The sequence below is a fragment of the Egretta garzetta genome, unplaced genomic scaffold (genome assembly GCF_000687185.1).
Source record: "Egretta garzetta isolate BGI_Z169 unplaced genomic scaffold, ASM68718v1 scaffold8, whole genome shotgun sequence".
Taxonomy (NCBI): domain Eukaryota; kingdom Metazoa; phylum Chordata; class Aves; order Pelecaniformes; family Ardeidae; genus Egretta; species Egretta garzetta.
This window is the reverse complement of record NW_009260407.1, coordinates 3,248,618-3,264,184: the sequence shown is the minus strand read 5'-3', so window position 1 is coordinate 3,264,184 and position 15,567 is coordinate 3,248,618. Positions and strand designations below refer to the sequence as shown.

General features: G+C 42.4%; 1 protein-coding gene across 1 annotated transcript in view; it reads left to right on the top strand.

Annotated features, from left to right (window-relative positions):
* Window positions 1–15,567, top strand: part of SORCS3 (sortilin related VPS10 domain containing receptor 3) — a 210,652-nt gene that overhangs the window by 130,599 nt on the left and 64,486 nt on the right. The window contains exons 8-11 of the mRNA XM_009643479.1: window positions 8,620–8,709; window positions 11,697–11,876; window positions 13,667–13,813; window positions 14,514–14,616. Of these exons, the coding sequence (XP_009641774.1) occupies window positions 8,620–8,709; window positions 11,697–11,876; window positions 13,667–13,813; window positions 14,514–14,616 (520 nt within the window). The remainder of the gene's footprint in view (window positions 1–8,619; window positions 8,710–11,696; window positions 11,877–13,666; window positions 13,814–14,513; window positions 14,617–15,567) is intronic.

Here is a 15,567-nt window from a genome sequence, read left to right as displayed (position 1 = left end):
CTGATTTGTGGTGGTCTGAGAACTCCTAAGGGGGTGCAAATGTGGCAGTGTGTTCACTGGAAATCAGCTTTGCTCTGGGACAGTGGTTTCTGCAGAAAGCAACATTCTTGTGGACAGACCTACAGCTGCCATAGGGAGCTGATTATTGTGAAGTTAAAGTCGTCGTTCCTAGTTACCCAATGTGCTGTTTATCTCAGGTGCAATAGCTCAGTGGCTCTGCTGGGTGGCTGGAGTCCTGTGTTGGGGAAGCCTGGCTGCTAGCAGGGACTGATGACATTCCCAACGCGCTCGTGCAGACCCATGTACAGACTGTATTTTCACACAGAGCCCTAGGTATCAGGAGAGGGACAATAATAATGATGAAACTTTTCAGAATGCATAGGATGAGGACTGCTGGTAGTGCTGCTGTTATAGTGCTGGTTGCCTAAGGATATAAGTGCGACAAAGTTTACAGGGAGAGGTAGTATTTTTTTATGAGATTGGAACTGATAGAGTTAGAAAAGGGACAGATAAGGGGATACTCACGAGACCCTAAGGGACTTGAGGAAGGATTTGGTCTCTGAAAATTGTCCTTTCTTTTTTTTTCCCCTGCTGTAGGTCTCATAAAATATGTTTCCTCCCCCTATTAATCTTATTGCGTTTTCCTTGTGGAAACCTTTCAGTGTGTGGCTTTCCTCCCAGAGGACATACCAGTCTAGTTCAGCATCCAGTTAACACTGTCCCCATTCCTCCCTTAAGCTTCTCTCTCTGTCAGCGCTTGGAGACCCTCGGGGTAACTTTGGCCTTTTTGATTTGAACTGGCTGTAAGTCAGTGCAGAGATGTGTGGATGCACGATCAATACCTATCTTGATTGTTCTTTATGTCTTTATTTTTCTCTGGGAGGGTGCAGACTCTGCTATCCCAACAGAGTGCAGCTGAAGTCGATCTGAAATGTAGCTTGGAATTTCAGCACTTTCCATGGCAGTGGCAAAGCTACTGGGCATGGAAGACTCCTCTGAGATTTAGAAGCTGATACCTGGTTTGAATTTGGGGACGATGCCTGTTTTCTCTAGCAGGCCCAACAAATGCCTTTGGAGATGACCACTCAGATCTGCCTTTGCATGGTGGTCTCACCTCGTAAGGACACGAATGACCTGCAAGCTCTGATTGAAAAGGGCTGGCTGTTTGCTTCAGACCCTGCTCCATTTCCACTTTAAATGGGAAGTTCTTTGCGCCATTAACCAGAGGGACGTGCTGAGAGGCAGTGCATTATCACTTTCCAAAGCCTTTCAAGAGCGGGAACATGTGTTCCCCTTCCCTTTTCTGCTCCCATGGCATAACTCACCAAGGTGTTTAACTGCAGGCTGAAAATGAGGGTCTGGTCTCTCACCTGGCCCCTCCTGCCATTTCTCCTCTTGGGAAGCTTTCTTGGCAGCTTTCTATGCCATTCCATTTGTGATTCAGTCTTCTGGGAACTGCACAGCTCTCTCTTGACTCCAGATTTCTTCAGGTCAGGTTGTGCTGGACCATATGATAGTCCAACGTCCAAAAAGCTAAGCTGCTCTGGTGGTTGCCCTTTTTTTTTGACGTTGATGTGATGAAGGAAGGAAGGAGTGTGAGGGGAGCTGGGAAGAGAAGAGAGGTAGAGTCTTGGCTGTGGTTTATAAGCCTCCTGAATGAGATGGGGTCAGTGGCATTGCCATTTAGGAGCAGGGGACAGTGATTGCTCACAGCTTGCACACGCAGCGGTGTGGGAGCAGCTGCAGTTCTTATAGATGGCAGGAATTCCATGTAGAAAGCAAAAAGCTTAAGTCAAAATGCTCTTCTTTAATACTGATAATGTGTTTGGCTCTCTTTCACCCTCTGAAGTGATTTTACACTTAGAAGACTTTTGCTTAATTCAGAGAGTGGCGCAGCAGGGCAGCATCTCAGCCTGCTTACTAGCTTGAGTGAGAACGAGCAAACCCAGAATTTCTCCAGATGTTGTGTGGTGCAGCTAAGTGGGACTCTTACAATCACATCTGAATAACTCCTCTGGCTCAGAGGAGCAAACACTTCTGCCAAAAGCTGTTGAACCGATTCAGTCTTCTCTTGCATCAGAAAGTCTCCTTAAAACATATGCAGATGTCAGTATTCACCCACAATCAGTGAGAGCTTCTTATAGAACCTGTGGATAATATTGCCTTTTTTGAATGCCTGGAGTCTCATCAGAGTGTGTCCAAAAACTTCAGCTGAAGTTGTTTGATGGAAAAAGTGGTTTTGTAGAAAATGCTTCTTTTTTTTTTTTAATCTGAATCAAATTCTGTTTTTATCAAAGTAGATATGTTTATGAGAACTATTTTTTTCAGGCTCAGTAAAAATAAAAATACTTATTACTTATAGCCTTAGAACTGGAGTGGGGGGACATTTCCTTTTTAGGGTTTTGTAGAGGGGAAAAAAAAGTTCCTAATTCTGTAAGCTAAATCTGTCTAAGCTTAGCTCAGAGAAGTAGTTTATTGCTATTACTGGTTGCAGCTATGGTTGTTTAGAAAAACTTGGAATTGCTTATGTTTAGTAGGACATGAGTGTATGTTTCAAGTTTATTGGATATTTAAGGCTAGGCTAAATGAGCATATTTGCTGAATCGAAGTCAGTTATCAGGTGAGTAGGCTTCAACCAGCAGCCACAGCTGAGATTTTGCCAATTCGTATGGATTCCTGACCTCAGTTCTCAAGCTGTCAATTTAATAGCTTAAATAAGTAGTAAATTTCCCCAGGAATAAAGAAAGGAAAAAGTTTTTTTATTTTTTTTTAGTGTGAAACTTCTCAGTAGTGAAACATAGGAGGGGAAAATTAAACTTTGATTTCCTGGTCTAAAGCCTTCTCTTTATTTTCATAGAAGCTAAATACACCATGTTCAAATATAAATTTCTTTCCTCCATTTTTTAACAAGGAGCCAAAGGTCTTAACAGAAATCAATCCATGCAATTTATTTTTAACTTCACCCTGCTTAGCTACGATTGATTTTTATCTTTGCGATCGATGGTAGAGAAAACGGCTTGGCGGGACAATAGAGCGCTCTCCAACTTGTAGGGGTTGGTCTTTGAGTCTTTTATTGAAGAAATCATTAAAAGCTTATTATGAAACTAATAGGATGAAGACGTTTAAATGATGAACATGATTACACCTGTTTTACTGGTGAATAATGCCTGCTACAGCTGATCTTCTCTTGCCCCTGTTTAAAATGCTGGATGGCACTCCAGTGGGGGAAATTAATCCATACAGATGAAAGAAAGTGCATCCCAGGTGCTAGTTAAAAGCTCTGCTTAAAGCAAGATAGGCAGTAAGTGGTTTGCTACTTTCCTATTCACTGCTGGGTGCTTTTCATCCATTCCTAGCTCTGTTTCATCTTTGCTGTTCCGAATACCAGATGTGGAACTTGAACCTAAATATCTGTTGATAAAAAATTATTAACACATTCATTTATTTAATTATATTTTGTTTCTAGAGCTTTTGTGCTATACTTTCTTTTATTGCTCTCTTCCCTCCCCTCATGTTGTCTGATGTATCAGCAGCGTCTGCAGCTGATGATGTAAAGGATTACCTTGGTAGGCTCATGTGTTTCCTCTGAAATCCTTCAAACGAAGATTTAATGTGTGCAATTATGCTCCTCTCTTAAGCTGGTTTCTGTGTGGGTAATGTGCGTTTGCAGCTTGAATGTGGCTCATGTTTTGGCGTAACTGTGCACATTTTCTGCAGGAGTTGCTTTTAAACCAAATCCAATATTTTTACTCAAGATTACTCTGTCCTATAGCTGTGCCATCATAGCTCTGAGGGGAGAGGGAATTGAACAGGGACTAGGCCAGTATAATAGATGCTCCTTTGGCTTAGCAAATTGTCACTGATGGGTCTGACACTCTAAAAAGTGGCATGTTTTCTAAGCCTGCTGAATTTACCAGGCAGCTTGAGGGTGCTTTGCGTTCAGAAACATTAATCCGTGCTTCTCTGCAGCAGAGAGAGACGTATCTCCTCACACCCAGGTAATTGCATATTGCTTTAATGACTGTGCAGAAGGTACGATATTAATGAAAACTACAGTGAGATAATTCAGACTAGATGGTACCTGTCATGATGTGATTTATGCTGGGGCAGTGGAAGAACCTCAGTGCACAGAAATATCTGAAAGATGGTTTGTCCTGGCCATGTTGGATAATAAAGGCTCAAGCAGATGTGTTCTTCCTCATCTTCTGAATCTCTAATGACTGGCATTGGGGTTGGGTTTGGGAGAGGAGGCACAACTTTTCAATCCTCATGCTGGCAAACCTGTGCAAGGCCTAGGCAGTAGCTGGCTCTGAAGAACACCAAAATCCCTTGCTAAAGGTGTGAGCGGAGCAGCCTGCCTGCTTACCTCGTCATCACTCCTCCATGCTCTAATCCACAATTCGATTTAGGAGATTTTATGCCCACAAGAAGGAGAAAGGGTAACTAAGGTTAAAGCAGTGAGGAGGGATGCCAGGGCACCCTATGGAGGTGGAGAACACAGGTCCGGGGTGCCATTACAATACTGGTACAGTGTTTCTCAACTTTTGACTTCTACCAATTCATTTTATGTTGCTGGGAAGGAGGGAACTCTACAAGCAAAGGAAGTGACCCCAGGAAGAAAGCAAGTTTATTGGAAATAACATCAAAAGACTTACTATCAACAAGGAAGTTTAAAATTCAGTTCAGTAATTGGACTAAGTCACCATTTACTATGCCTGAAGCGGGAGGTAAATTACAGGAATCACAAACATCTAAGCACGTCTGTTCTTTGTGGGGTGATCAGTGTTTTTACCAATTCTCTTTTGCTTTGAACTAATGTTTTTACCAGTGTAAAAAGTAGATGACCTGCTCCAATAACCGTGCAGGACAAGTGATAGTTATTGTTGGAAACCAACCAGGCTGATAAACGATGTAGAAAAGAGCCCTCCATTCTATTTTAGCCATTAGCTTAGGAAGCGTCCGCTCTCTGCATGCTGTCACTGTTTCTCCACCAAGGCTGTGCCTCTGATATATGGTGTTTCACTGTCAGCATCGGGGCATGTTACTTTAGGCTTTCTGTGAGATCTTTGAGCAGCAGGAGGCAGGTGGGGTCTTGCTTAGCCCAGGGTCATTTTATAGTTTTAGTAGTTCCATGTTTCTTACAGCAATACCTTACTTACCTTACTTACCTTAATAGCCTTACTTTGGAAATTAGGGGTCCCAGTGTCAGCTAGCCAGGAAGACGAAAAGGAAGCCTGCTACGCTGTCATCTGCAGGTCCTGACATCGTCTTTATATTCTGGGACTTCATAACTCATTCTATAAAAAAAAAAAAAATAAAAAAAAAAAGGAAGAAAGAAAAAAAGAAAAACAAAACCTGTCCTTAAAGAATCATATTAAATCATTAACATGATAAATGGCTTTGTGTGTTCCTAGGCATGTCACAGAAATTCTTGAGACAAATGGATTTCCTGGCAAATTTTCTATAATTCTCTCCATCCTTCTGAAATATTTGTTGTCTTCTGTTTGATGCGCTCTGTCCCGTTGCAGGTCAGAAGCAGGGATGTGCCAGCATATGGAAACTTTCAGGGCTTTTAAACAGAAATGTCTCATGTTTCTCTTTGTAAGTGTCCGCTGATGTAAGCGAGACCAGACTTTTGTCCTGTAACAAAATGTGAAAGTATTAAAGAAAAGTAATAGATCGTGAATAGAGAGTGGAAGAACACAGGTTAGGAGAGACAGATGTGTTTAATGACAAACACATTTGTCCAAAGGAATCATTTCCACTGGCCAGAAGCCCAATTAAACACATAAAATAGAAATCCAGAAAAACAGATTAACGAGCCAGTCATTACCAAAGGAGGAGGAAAAAGACAAACCCAGCTAATTCTGTACTGAGCATGACAGATGAGCTCACAGCAAATAATTGGGTGACATTCATCAAATGTGAACTAAAAGGAGGCATTAGAGGGCAAAACACTATCATAATCTCTGGGATTTACAGTGTTGGAGAGTTTGCTCATAGAAAAAGGAAAAGTTCATCAAAATAAATTAAGTTGGGCCTTCCAAAATTAATTTTCTACCACAGTGCTTGCCAAAACTTTATTGAAGGCTTGATCATTTTTTGGAACTGCTGTAACCGTGCATGTAAATCATGCAAAGATGAGGTCCTGGCTGGGAAAAGCTTTGCACAACTCCTGCCAACAGAATTGTGGGTGGCTTCACGTTAACTGGCTCAGAAAGACCACAGACCACAAAGATTTCTATTTCTAAACCTTTGTCAAGGTGACCTAGTCCAGGTAGAGGACTGAAAGGGAGTTTAGCTAATGCATAGTGAACTTGAACAGTGTTTGAATCCTGCCTTTCTGCCTTAAAAATTAGACAAACAAGCAAACAAACAAAAAATCCAAACCAAAAAACTTCCAGGTATCAGTTTGCAGTGGCATAAAACCAAAAATATACGTAAAATCTTTTGAGTGTGGCAGACTTGGAGTAGATCCTGTCTTGGCACGGAGGGGGGAATTTAATCACCCCTTGATAGTTCTGCCACTCTGTTTTCATGTGATTAACTTGAAGATTGTTGGACGATTCCCAGTGTTAATTAGTCATCAGAGCATTTAGAAAGTATGTAAATATTCATGCCTGCATCATAAAGACGAGTCCATGATGACCATGTCTCAGCCCATCAGAAGAGGTGGATATTGGACCCAGGGTCCTTACCAGGTAGTCACTGGACACATTCAGTCCTATCTAGCCTCTGCTACAAATAATGATCTGGTGCTGAAGTCATGAGTGGTGTAAAATGAGTTCACGTGGCAGAGTTATATAATTTGAGAAGTTGGGTCTTCTGCTGGAGGTCAGAAATGCCACTAAGAGGGGTCATTCCTTGTGCTACTTAAGTAATACGACTTAGAAGTGTGGGATCCTTTTGGCAATGCTTGTACAACTCGGAGAGAGATACAGTTACTGCAAACATGAATTTTTGCCTTTGAGTTGGACTGAGCGTGAATCACCTGCACAGTCTGTTCTCACCTGTGAAAACTTGATTTAGATGTGGTAGTATTAGATAGGAATGATAGCCTTCAGAAATAGCACTCATAGCCCTTTCACCATCCTCGCAGCTGGAGGGCAGGACCCAAAACGCTACTGTACCAGTCTGCAATGCACTTTACATGAAGTGAGGGTCAAGTGACTCCTGTTCTCTCCCTTTCTCTGCCGCTGGCTTGTTTTGAGACTGTAAGCAAATAGCTTTAGATTTTCATGCCCATGTTTCCCCTTGACTTTAGCTATACGTTGTTTGTATAGAGTTTGTTTGCTGTGATATGGGTTGTTTTTCTGCCTTCTTATGTGGTGTGGTATAATGGTGGTTGGTTTTTTTCTTTTGGGAGTGCTAAATGCAGCTGTGATAATGTTACAATTAAAAATGGCAAACAAGCAGAAGGGGAAGTCTTAGTGTAGAAGCCTGTCATATTTCTAAACCTTCTATTCTTTCCAGTTCTTCAAACTGTCAATAGAAAAGCCTTATCTTGAGTTGATTAGATATCAAATTTCATGACCAGTAATATCGTGTCCTTCGAATGACAGCTTCTCTAGGGAAGAAAGCCACTTTCTAGAGGCGATATCATTACTGAGAATATAATTGATGCTATAGCAATATTCCATGTAAGCTCATTCTGAAATATCACTGTCAGATAAAAGGGAGTATATCAAGGAGAGAATCTAGGACCTTTGTGTTAGCTTTATTGGAAACTTAAGAAGCCAACAAATAACATTCCATATAATAGAGAAGAGCTTTGTGTATTGTTTTATCTTAAAACCTGCAAGACTGCCAAACCAGCAGAATATAGGATATTTACTGATGTAAGCCTTGATGTAGCCGGGCCTGAAATGGTGCCAGAAAGAACACCCACAGCAAGAGTAAGTGTCTAGTGACAGGTTTAAAATCCCGTATTTTACCAGTTATCAGGGCTAGATCTCTTTGATGCGTGGCATTTATGTGTAGCTTTTACAGCTCATTCAGTCCATAAGACAGTATGATTTCAGAGAAACTGGTTTTATAACAACAAAGAGCATCCTAAGAGCTTAGGTCCAGCTTTCCAAGAGCACATTCATTGCATTTACTGTTTGCATTAAGCGGTGCTAGTGTGGGTCTCTCCTGTTAGTCACTGTAAAAGGTTGTTGGAAGACAACCCTGGCCCCAAGGGACTTATAGTGCAAACAGACAAGGCTGAGAAGCAGCAGACAAAAGAGGTATTATCCCTTCTTACAGGAGAGGGACAGAAGCACAGAGACTTTAAATGACTTGCCCAAGGTAGTTGTGCTGGAACCATGTGATGAAACCAGATCATCTTTCTTCCGCTCAGGACCTTAAACTTTATACCCACTTTTCCTTGAGTTGTTAAAATCGTGCTGGATTTGAAGCATGAGAGCCAAAATGGAAAGTTCAATAGCACAGCTTAAATAAATAATGCTCCAGCCCTCTCAAGTCTGGGGTTTCTTTGGAGTTATACAGATGCTTTTAGGGACAGCTGTGCAGGTCATAGAAAAGGTATCTGAAAGAAAGGTTGTCAAACCCTCTTAGAGTTGTCAGAACAGGGTGTCTTGGAAGGGTCATCACTCACTTTCTTTGGTGTTTCCACAGGTGACAGCTGCTGGAAGAGCAAATTACTATGTGTCATACAGACGGGAGCCTTTTGCACAGATTAAATTGCCCAAATACTCTCTTCCTAAGGTGAGTGCACCAGTTATGAACACGGACATGTAATATCTTGAATAGCACAGCCTACCCAGTGGTGAAGCACCTCGTTGGGGTTCTTCTCCAGGAAGCTCCATTTGTTGTGCTACTCGAATGGTCTTTCTTGAATATGGATTTGGGATCTTTACCTCTCCCTGCCTTTGATTAGTGAGCATTTCAGGAAGAACAGTTTCTTTTTTCCTCTGTAAAGAGCAAATGGGAATGAACAGGTACCTCAGAAAACAGAGCTCAAACCAACATCTCCTTGACCAATCTTCTATGAATGCCTTTCCCCAGTCCTACTCTGTTCTCTATTAACGGTTTCTCTGTAAGCCTGGTTGTGACACCGAGGGTCCTGGAGAATGGCTAGGGTGCTGAGCACTACTGCAGTCTCCATACAATGAGAGAAGCACAGGGTAAAGCAGCTCTGCTGTCCCCATCCTATGGCTGGACAATGCCAAGAAGTGATGGAGGTGGAGCTGGCTCCCTAGAAGTTGTGCCTTATCGATGCTTTGGACACACAGAACCACTGTGTGATGCTGCTTAGGAGATGACTGAGATGGCCTAAGGTTAACACTGACTAGCAAAGCTGGGAGGGAGGAAAGTTAGTGCTTCTCATACAGCTGTGCCTGGATTTACCTTCTTAGGCCTTAGCTTTCTACCAGACCAAACGGTGCAAGCCTCAGCAAGGAAAATATGTCCCTGGAATTACACTCAAATTCCATACTGTAGTAATTGCTTGGGGTTGTGTAGCACTGCAAGGACCAACCTTTCCAGTGCCTTGGCTTGATACAAGTTTCTGGGTAGCCTAATGGGCAGCTGAGACCACTGCTGCTCTTTGGAGCTTCAGAATGGCTGTTGAGGCTGTCACAGAGGGATGATAACCAACAGTAATGGCCTTCCCCTTCCTTCCATAAATGAAAATTTTGGGGGATAATTGTAAGATAGTTGGCTAGATTTGCCTTGTGAGCTAGATCTACCCTTCTGATTGCCTATGGGATATCCACAGTCTAGCAGATATGGCATATTTGCTTTAACTTGTACCTGAAAATTTAATAGTTGTGAGAAATTTGCATCTCAGACTCCCAATGTTGCACCTCAACTTCTTCCCATTTGGGTTGATCACAATCCACAGTGTATTGAAACAAAAGTTTCTTTTGTTTGTCATTCCACGGTGGTGGTGTGGGATTCAGAATGTCTGACCACGCACCAACTTTTGGAAATCCTCTTGCCAATTTTCAGGAGAAAAACATTATGGATTGGCCTTGAAAATTGCCCCTCATTAAAAAGACAAGTGGGTAGGCAGAATGACTGCCCTATGATTGCCCTGGAGAATGACTGCCCTGTGATTGTCCTGCTTTGCTGATTGATACTGTCACAGGTTGCTGGCCTGTTATAAGACAGATTTTTGGTGGCCCTGGTTTGGAATTGCTGCATGGTATAAAATCAGGGATACTTTTGTCATTTAAAAATCAAAAATACTTTTAAGCTAGGTGTCACGGCAAAAGTCTTCTAGCCATGTAAAGGAGGCTTGTTTATGCTGCCCTTAGTCATTACAACATTTTTGCTGTACAGTAATAACTATTCTGTCAGCTGTAGATTAATGAACTCTGCTGGAGTTGTACATATGTGAGGCTCACAATAGGATAATGCAATATTTCCACTGCAACTGGTCAAAACAGATTGAAGTCATTGGGTATTTTGCTTTATTTTCACGCTGCTGGAATAGGTTGGGTATGTACTTAATCTTTAAGGAATTAGAGCTATTGGGCAAGAACAAACTTCCTGATTTAGTCTTCCTTCATTGAGGGAAATGGCAAATCTCCCACTGATTGCACTCACTGGGACAGAATTAGGCCCTCAAATGTTTTTTTCCCCATCCCATGCTGATAGGCTATGTTAGGTCTATTAGAAATAGCCACATCTACTCAAACCCAACTTTTCATCTAGGTACCTCATGCATAAGATTAAGTTGCCTCCTAGGCAGGGTGGGAATATTGAACTGATCTTCCCCCAGATGTTCTTCCCAAAAATCAGGTCACTGCATCCTTTGGGATAATTCCAGAATTAGGGTTTCTTGATGCAGAAACAGTGCAAGAAATTAATCAAGGTTCCTTGGCACCCTGGGGAAATTTTAAATAGATACAAATAGATAGATGAAGTCCCACATAGCCACAGTGATTCTGCTTCTAGCTGAACCACTGTTAGTTTGTTCAACAACAGTGACAAGGATGAAGTGCTTCAATACGCATTCCCACCTTGGAAATCATTTCCATGCACCTGCTTTAAAAGAATACTGAGAAAGTTCATTGTCATCTCTCTTTCATATTAAAACTACATGGGGAAAACCCTTTCTGGACAGCAGCAGAAATCCAACAAAGGTTAGTGGGTGGATTATTTGGTAGCCTGTATATAGTGGAATAATAGATCTCAGACAAACTGTCAATGGAAAAGTATGTTATTAAAAATCACTACCAGCATTAGCTCAAACAGATCCATATTCCTCGGCTTCAAATAAATGTAAACTCCCAGTTTTTTTGAAACCGGTTCTTTACCTATTGGAAGCACAAGCCCATTAGTTCAGCAAGTAGATAGAAATTGTTACTGCTTTTAGCCTGGTGCTACACCACGCTTAGTGTCTATGAGGACTCCCTCCAGTCTCTGAGGTTGTGAATCTTCCATGAGTGATAAAACTGACTTTCAAATTCATAAATAAAAAATGAAACTGGATGAAATTCCTTGAAGCTACCAAAAATGAAGAAAGCAAAATCCCTTTGCCCAGCTGGTGATCATTAAAAAAATTAAATGCAGAAAAGTCACAATGGTGGTAATTTATTGGCTTGCTCTAAGAGAAAATTGTTTAACATACCTATAATTCATGCACCACCTCCATTCTTTCATAACTCATGGTAATTACTACATGTCCCAAAGGGCAAAGAAATACAGAGATCCTTGGTAATAGGCCTTTTGTCTTCTTTTAACAGGACATGCATATTATCAGCACAGATGAGAATCAGGTGTTCGCAGCTGTTCAAGAGTGGAACCAGAACGATACGTACAACCTGTATATCTCTGACACCCGAGGGGTGTACTTCACCCTGGCCTTGGAAAACGTGAAAAGCAGTCGAGGTCTGGAGGGGAATATCATCATTGACCTTTATGAGGTATGTAGTAAAGGTCACCCTACAAAGAACAGCAATTGCTTGCTAGTTCAAGCAAGTGTAAATCTCTTACCAGCCTTCCAGGATCTTCATTTGTTTTGGAATCAGCCCAGAGGCATTTACTGGATTTGCTGCTGAGCCGACTGATGTGAGAATAGATGCAGTGCATTCTGCTATAGGTGCGACGACTGGTTGCTTTCACGTCAGTGGACGGGTTAGCTATGTGGCATTTCCAAAAGGGAAAACCGTTGTCCCTCTCATCCTAATGTGGAAGACTAGAGGACTGAAAATACTGTTTTTCTCCTTGAACAGCTAGAGTCTTGCAGGTAGGAAATATGGATTCCACCTTTCTGAGCAGTTTATGAATTGTAAGCAGAAGTTTATAGGTGCCATTTATCCACAGATAACAGCTGGAAAACTTCTACCCTGAATCGTCTTCTGTTCTCATTCTTCTGCCAGGCCTTTCAGCCTTGGCCAAGAGCAGTCCATTCAGAGGAGTTATTTCAGTTCCTGGTTTCTTCAGAGCATTCTGGTTTTGGTGTGTCGTAACTTGATGGACGGGAGATCTGCTGAGGTTCAGGGCTCACTGCTTTGCCGGCAGCAAACAACTGATCGGTAGCGCTAATAGTAATGGTTGCAGGCTGACTTGGGAAAGTTCTACTGTTCCGTGGAGAAATGTGTTTGAAGTTGCATATAGAAGTTAGGATTATACATTTATCATTATTAATCATTTTTATTATTAATCATTTTGGCTATGAAAATCCAAATAGTTTAAGGCAATGAGAGAAAACTAAAAAATAATGCATGGATCAGTATAAAGGACAGGCTTTACATTTGATTTTCACCTAGTTAAATACATTTTCTTGCCTCTGAAAAAAGACATATTTCTTTATCGTGATGAACCAGCTAAAATAAACATGCAACATCTCCCATTCCTTGGCAAATTCTATACTCCCCAGCTGTGTATCACAGACTCTTTACTGTTAAACGCTGATAGAGATTTTCACAGAGTCATTCAAAGGGCAGTGTCACTCAGGGGGCTTTAGAGTAGAAGGATTTGCATCCTCGCTGTTGCCACAAAGTTGCAGATTTGCAGCACGGTCCTTCGTCCTGTCTTACTTTCACAGCTGTGCAACAGAGACCAGACTCAACACAAAATATTCTTGGGAACATTCTGACAGAAGCATATTCTGCTGGAATGGGTTCTGCTGACAAAAATCAAAACATTTGGAACAACTGGGTTGATTTTGACAGAATTTGAGAGTGGAATGAAAGTGAAGAAATCAAGTTTGCAAAACATCAGTGTTTCAGCATATTGAGGATTTCCATCTTTTGCGTGAAATGAAAAAAAAAAAGGCCAAGAGAAAAAGATCCCACACTGCTGCTGCTGTGACCTGCTGTCTCCCAGGTTATAGCAGTCTGGGGAGGGAGTGGGGCAGACCACGTACCCCAGCTCACAGAGCTCACGCCTGACATCGTGTGTGCTGTACCTTCAAGCCCATCATCAGCCTGTCTGCAAGCACTCAAGGAGATCCAGAAGTGGGCTGTTCCTTAGGGAATTGCTCTGTGAACATCCTTGTCTTTTTCTTCCAGAGACAGAGACTGCATGAGGCCTTTCAGCTGTGCAGGCATCATTAAGATGTGCTTGTAATGCCATTCATAGTCTTCTAAGGCTGGACTGCGATGACTTTATTGCTTTATCAGAGACCTTCCACTCCTGAGAGCGCTCAGATGGGCCTTACTTTTGGCCTGTTCTTCCGATGTATTTTTTCATCTCTCTCCATTTTTCCTAGGTAGCAGGGATCAAAGGCGTATTCCTGGCTAACAGGAAGGCAGATGACCAAATCAAGACTTTCATTACCTACAACAAGGGCAGAGACTGGCGTTTGCTGCAGGCACCGGACACCGATCTAAGAGGGGATCCTGTGGTTTGCCAGCTGGTGAGTGGCAGACCTTTTCCAAAGCACAACTGACTCCGTCCGAGCTGCTTATTTTAGTCGCTGGGCTAACAAAACATCCAGTGAAACTGGGTACAAGGGATTCTTGCCAGTCAGAGAACTGCAGAGTCCAGGTGCTCCAAAATAGGGCGCAGTTTAAGGACAAGAACGTTGTGTTGGGCTTACTGCTGTAATGCAACAGCATTCGGTGAACAGACACCTTACGGTAGGCTGTAGCCCCTGTGTTTCAAAGGAGTGGTATTTCTCTGAAGTTTCACTGGTTAATCTCTCTCCCTGTATTTTTTTTTCTCTTGACCTGCTGAGTGTTGATTGCATTAAGTAGATTTCTTTTTCTATAGCTTCATAGATTTTAAAGGAAAATTCTGACCGTCTTGGCCTTCTGTATGGAACTTAAGTCAGAATAAGAAATTTTCTGGGGAAAAGTACTCTAGATCAGACTGTTGGTAAAAACAAATGCAGACATGCTTGTTTGTAATGCAGCGCTCCTGCTTCTCTTGCTCTCAGCTGCTTTTATGGTGCTTATTCAGAAAATGAACATATGCTGCTATTTGTAACAGTGCTAAGAGCAGAGAGGTCATTTTCAGAAGGATCAGAGCATCTGTGTGCAGTCGCCAAGGGTTCCTCTGATATTTAACTTGTTGCATACTAAAGCTTCTGCCTTTTGTTTGTTTCCTGTCAACAGCCCTTTTGCTCACTGCACTTACATCTGCAGCTCTCAGAGAATCCGTATACTTCAGGAAGCATTTCCAGCAAAGAGACAGCTCCTGGGCTGCTGGTGGCAACAGGTAAGAACATAAGTGCTTCTTACCACTCACCCATTCCTCACTGGGAGCCTGAGAGCATACGAGATGTTTCCTGTTGGTGTAAAAGCTTTCAGCTCTGTTTCAGCAAGTGCTGAGCTAATTCACATTAACTCCCATTTGCTGTGGGCTAGGAGAAGGTACATGGCCCCTGGCTTCAAAAAAAAGATAATGCCTGTCAGGTATTTGTTGCTCTGCAATAACCCATATGTAGGTCTCAGCCCACACCTGCAAGGGATCATTACAAACTGGCATTACTAATTCCTCTCGCTTGGCATCATTACAACCACTGATGTAGGTGTCTACCCATTTGCTGGAGTTACCATGGATGAGAATAGGGCCTGTAATCATGGCTGTGCTCCTGGGAGGTATCAAAACATTCCACCTTTTGAATTGCAAGCAGAGAGTTGTCACAAAGCCTGTCGGGTGAAGCCTGGACTTCCTGAGTGCCTGTCTTGTTCATGGCACCTACTTTCAACACCGTTACTCCAAGACTGGCAGGGCTTCATCAACACTGCAAGGGTCATTGGTATTGTGGGTTGTTCTGCAAAATAGTGCTTTGGTAGGTCGTGAGGTTTTAATGGTGACCTGCTACAATGCTTCAGGGTGGCAGTGGCTGACCAACTGTAATTAATCTGACAACCACTGCAAGCCCTGTGTGCACACAGGATGCAACTTCATTGGGATGGATGGGGCTGCCATCCACACCCAGAACTCCCACAGCTCTGTGGGAGCTGCTGGGCTGACAAAGTGCTTTCTGAATGGCTGGTGCTGTTGAAAGCTGGCCTCTGAAGCACGTAGGCTCTCCTGCCTTTTCTCAGGGAGGCTCCTACATATGCTCAAATACATCTGAATAGCTTAACTGTTCTTTCTAAGGCTCATTTTATCTCCTTTGCCTTGTTCAGCCTAGCAGTGGCTTGCAAGTGCGACATGTTA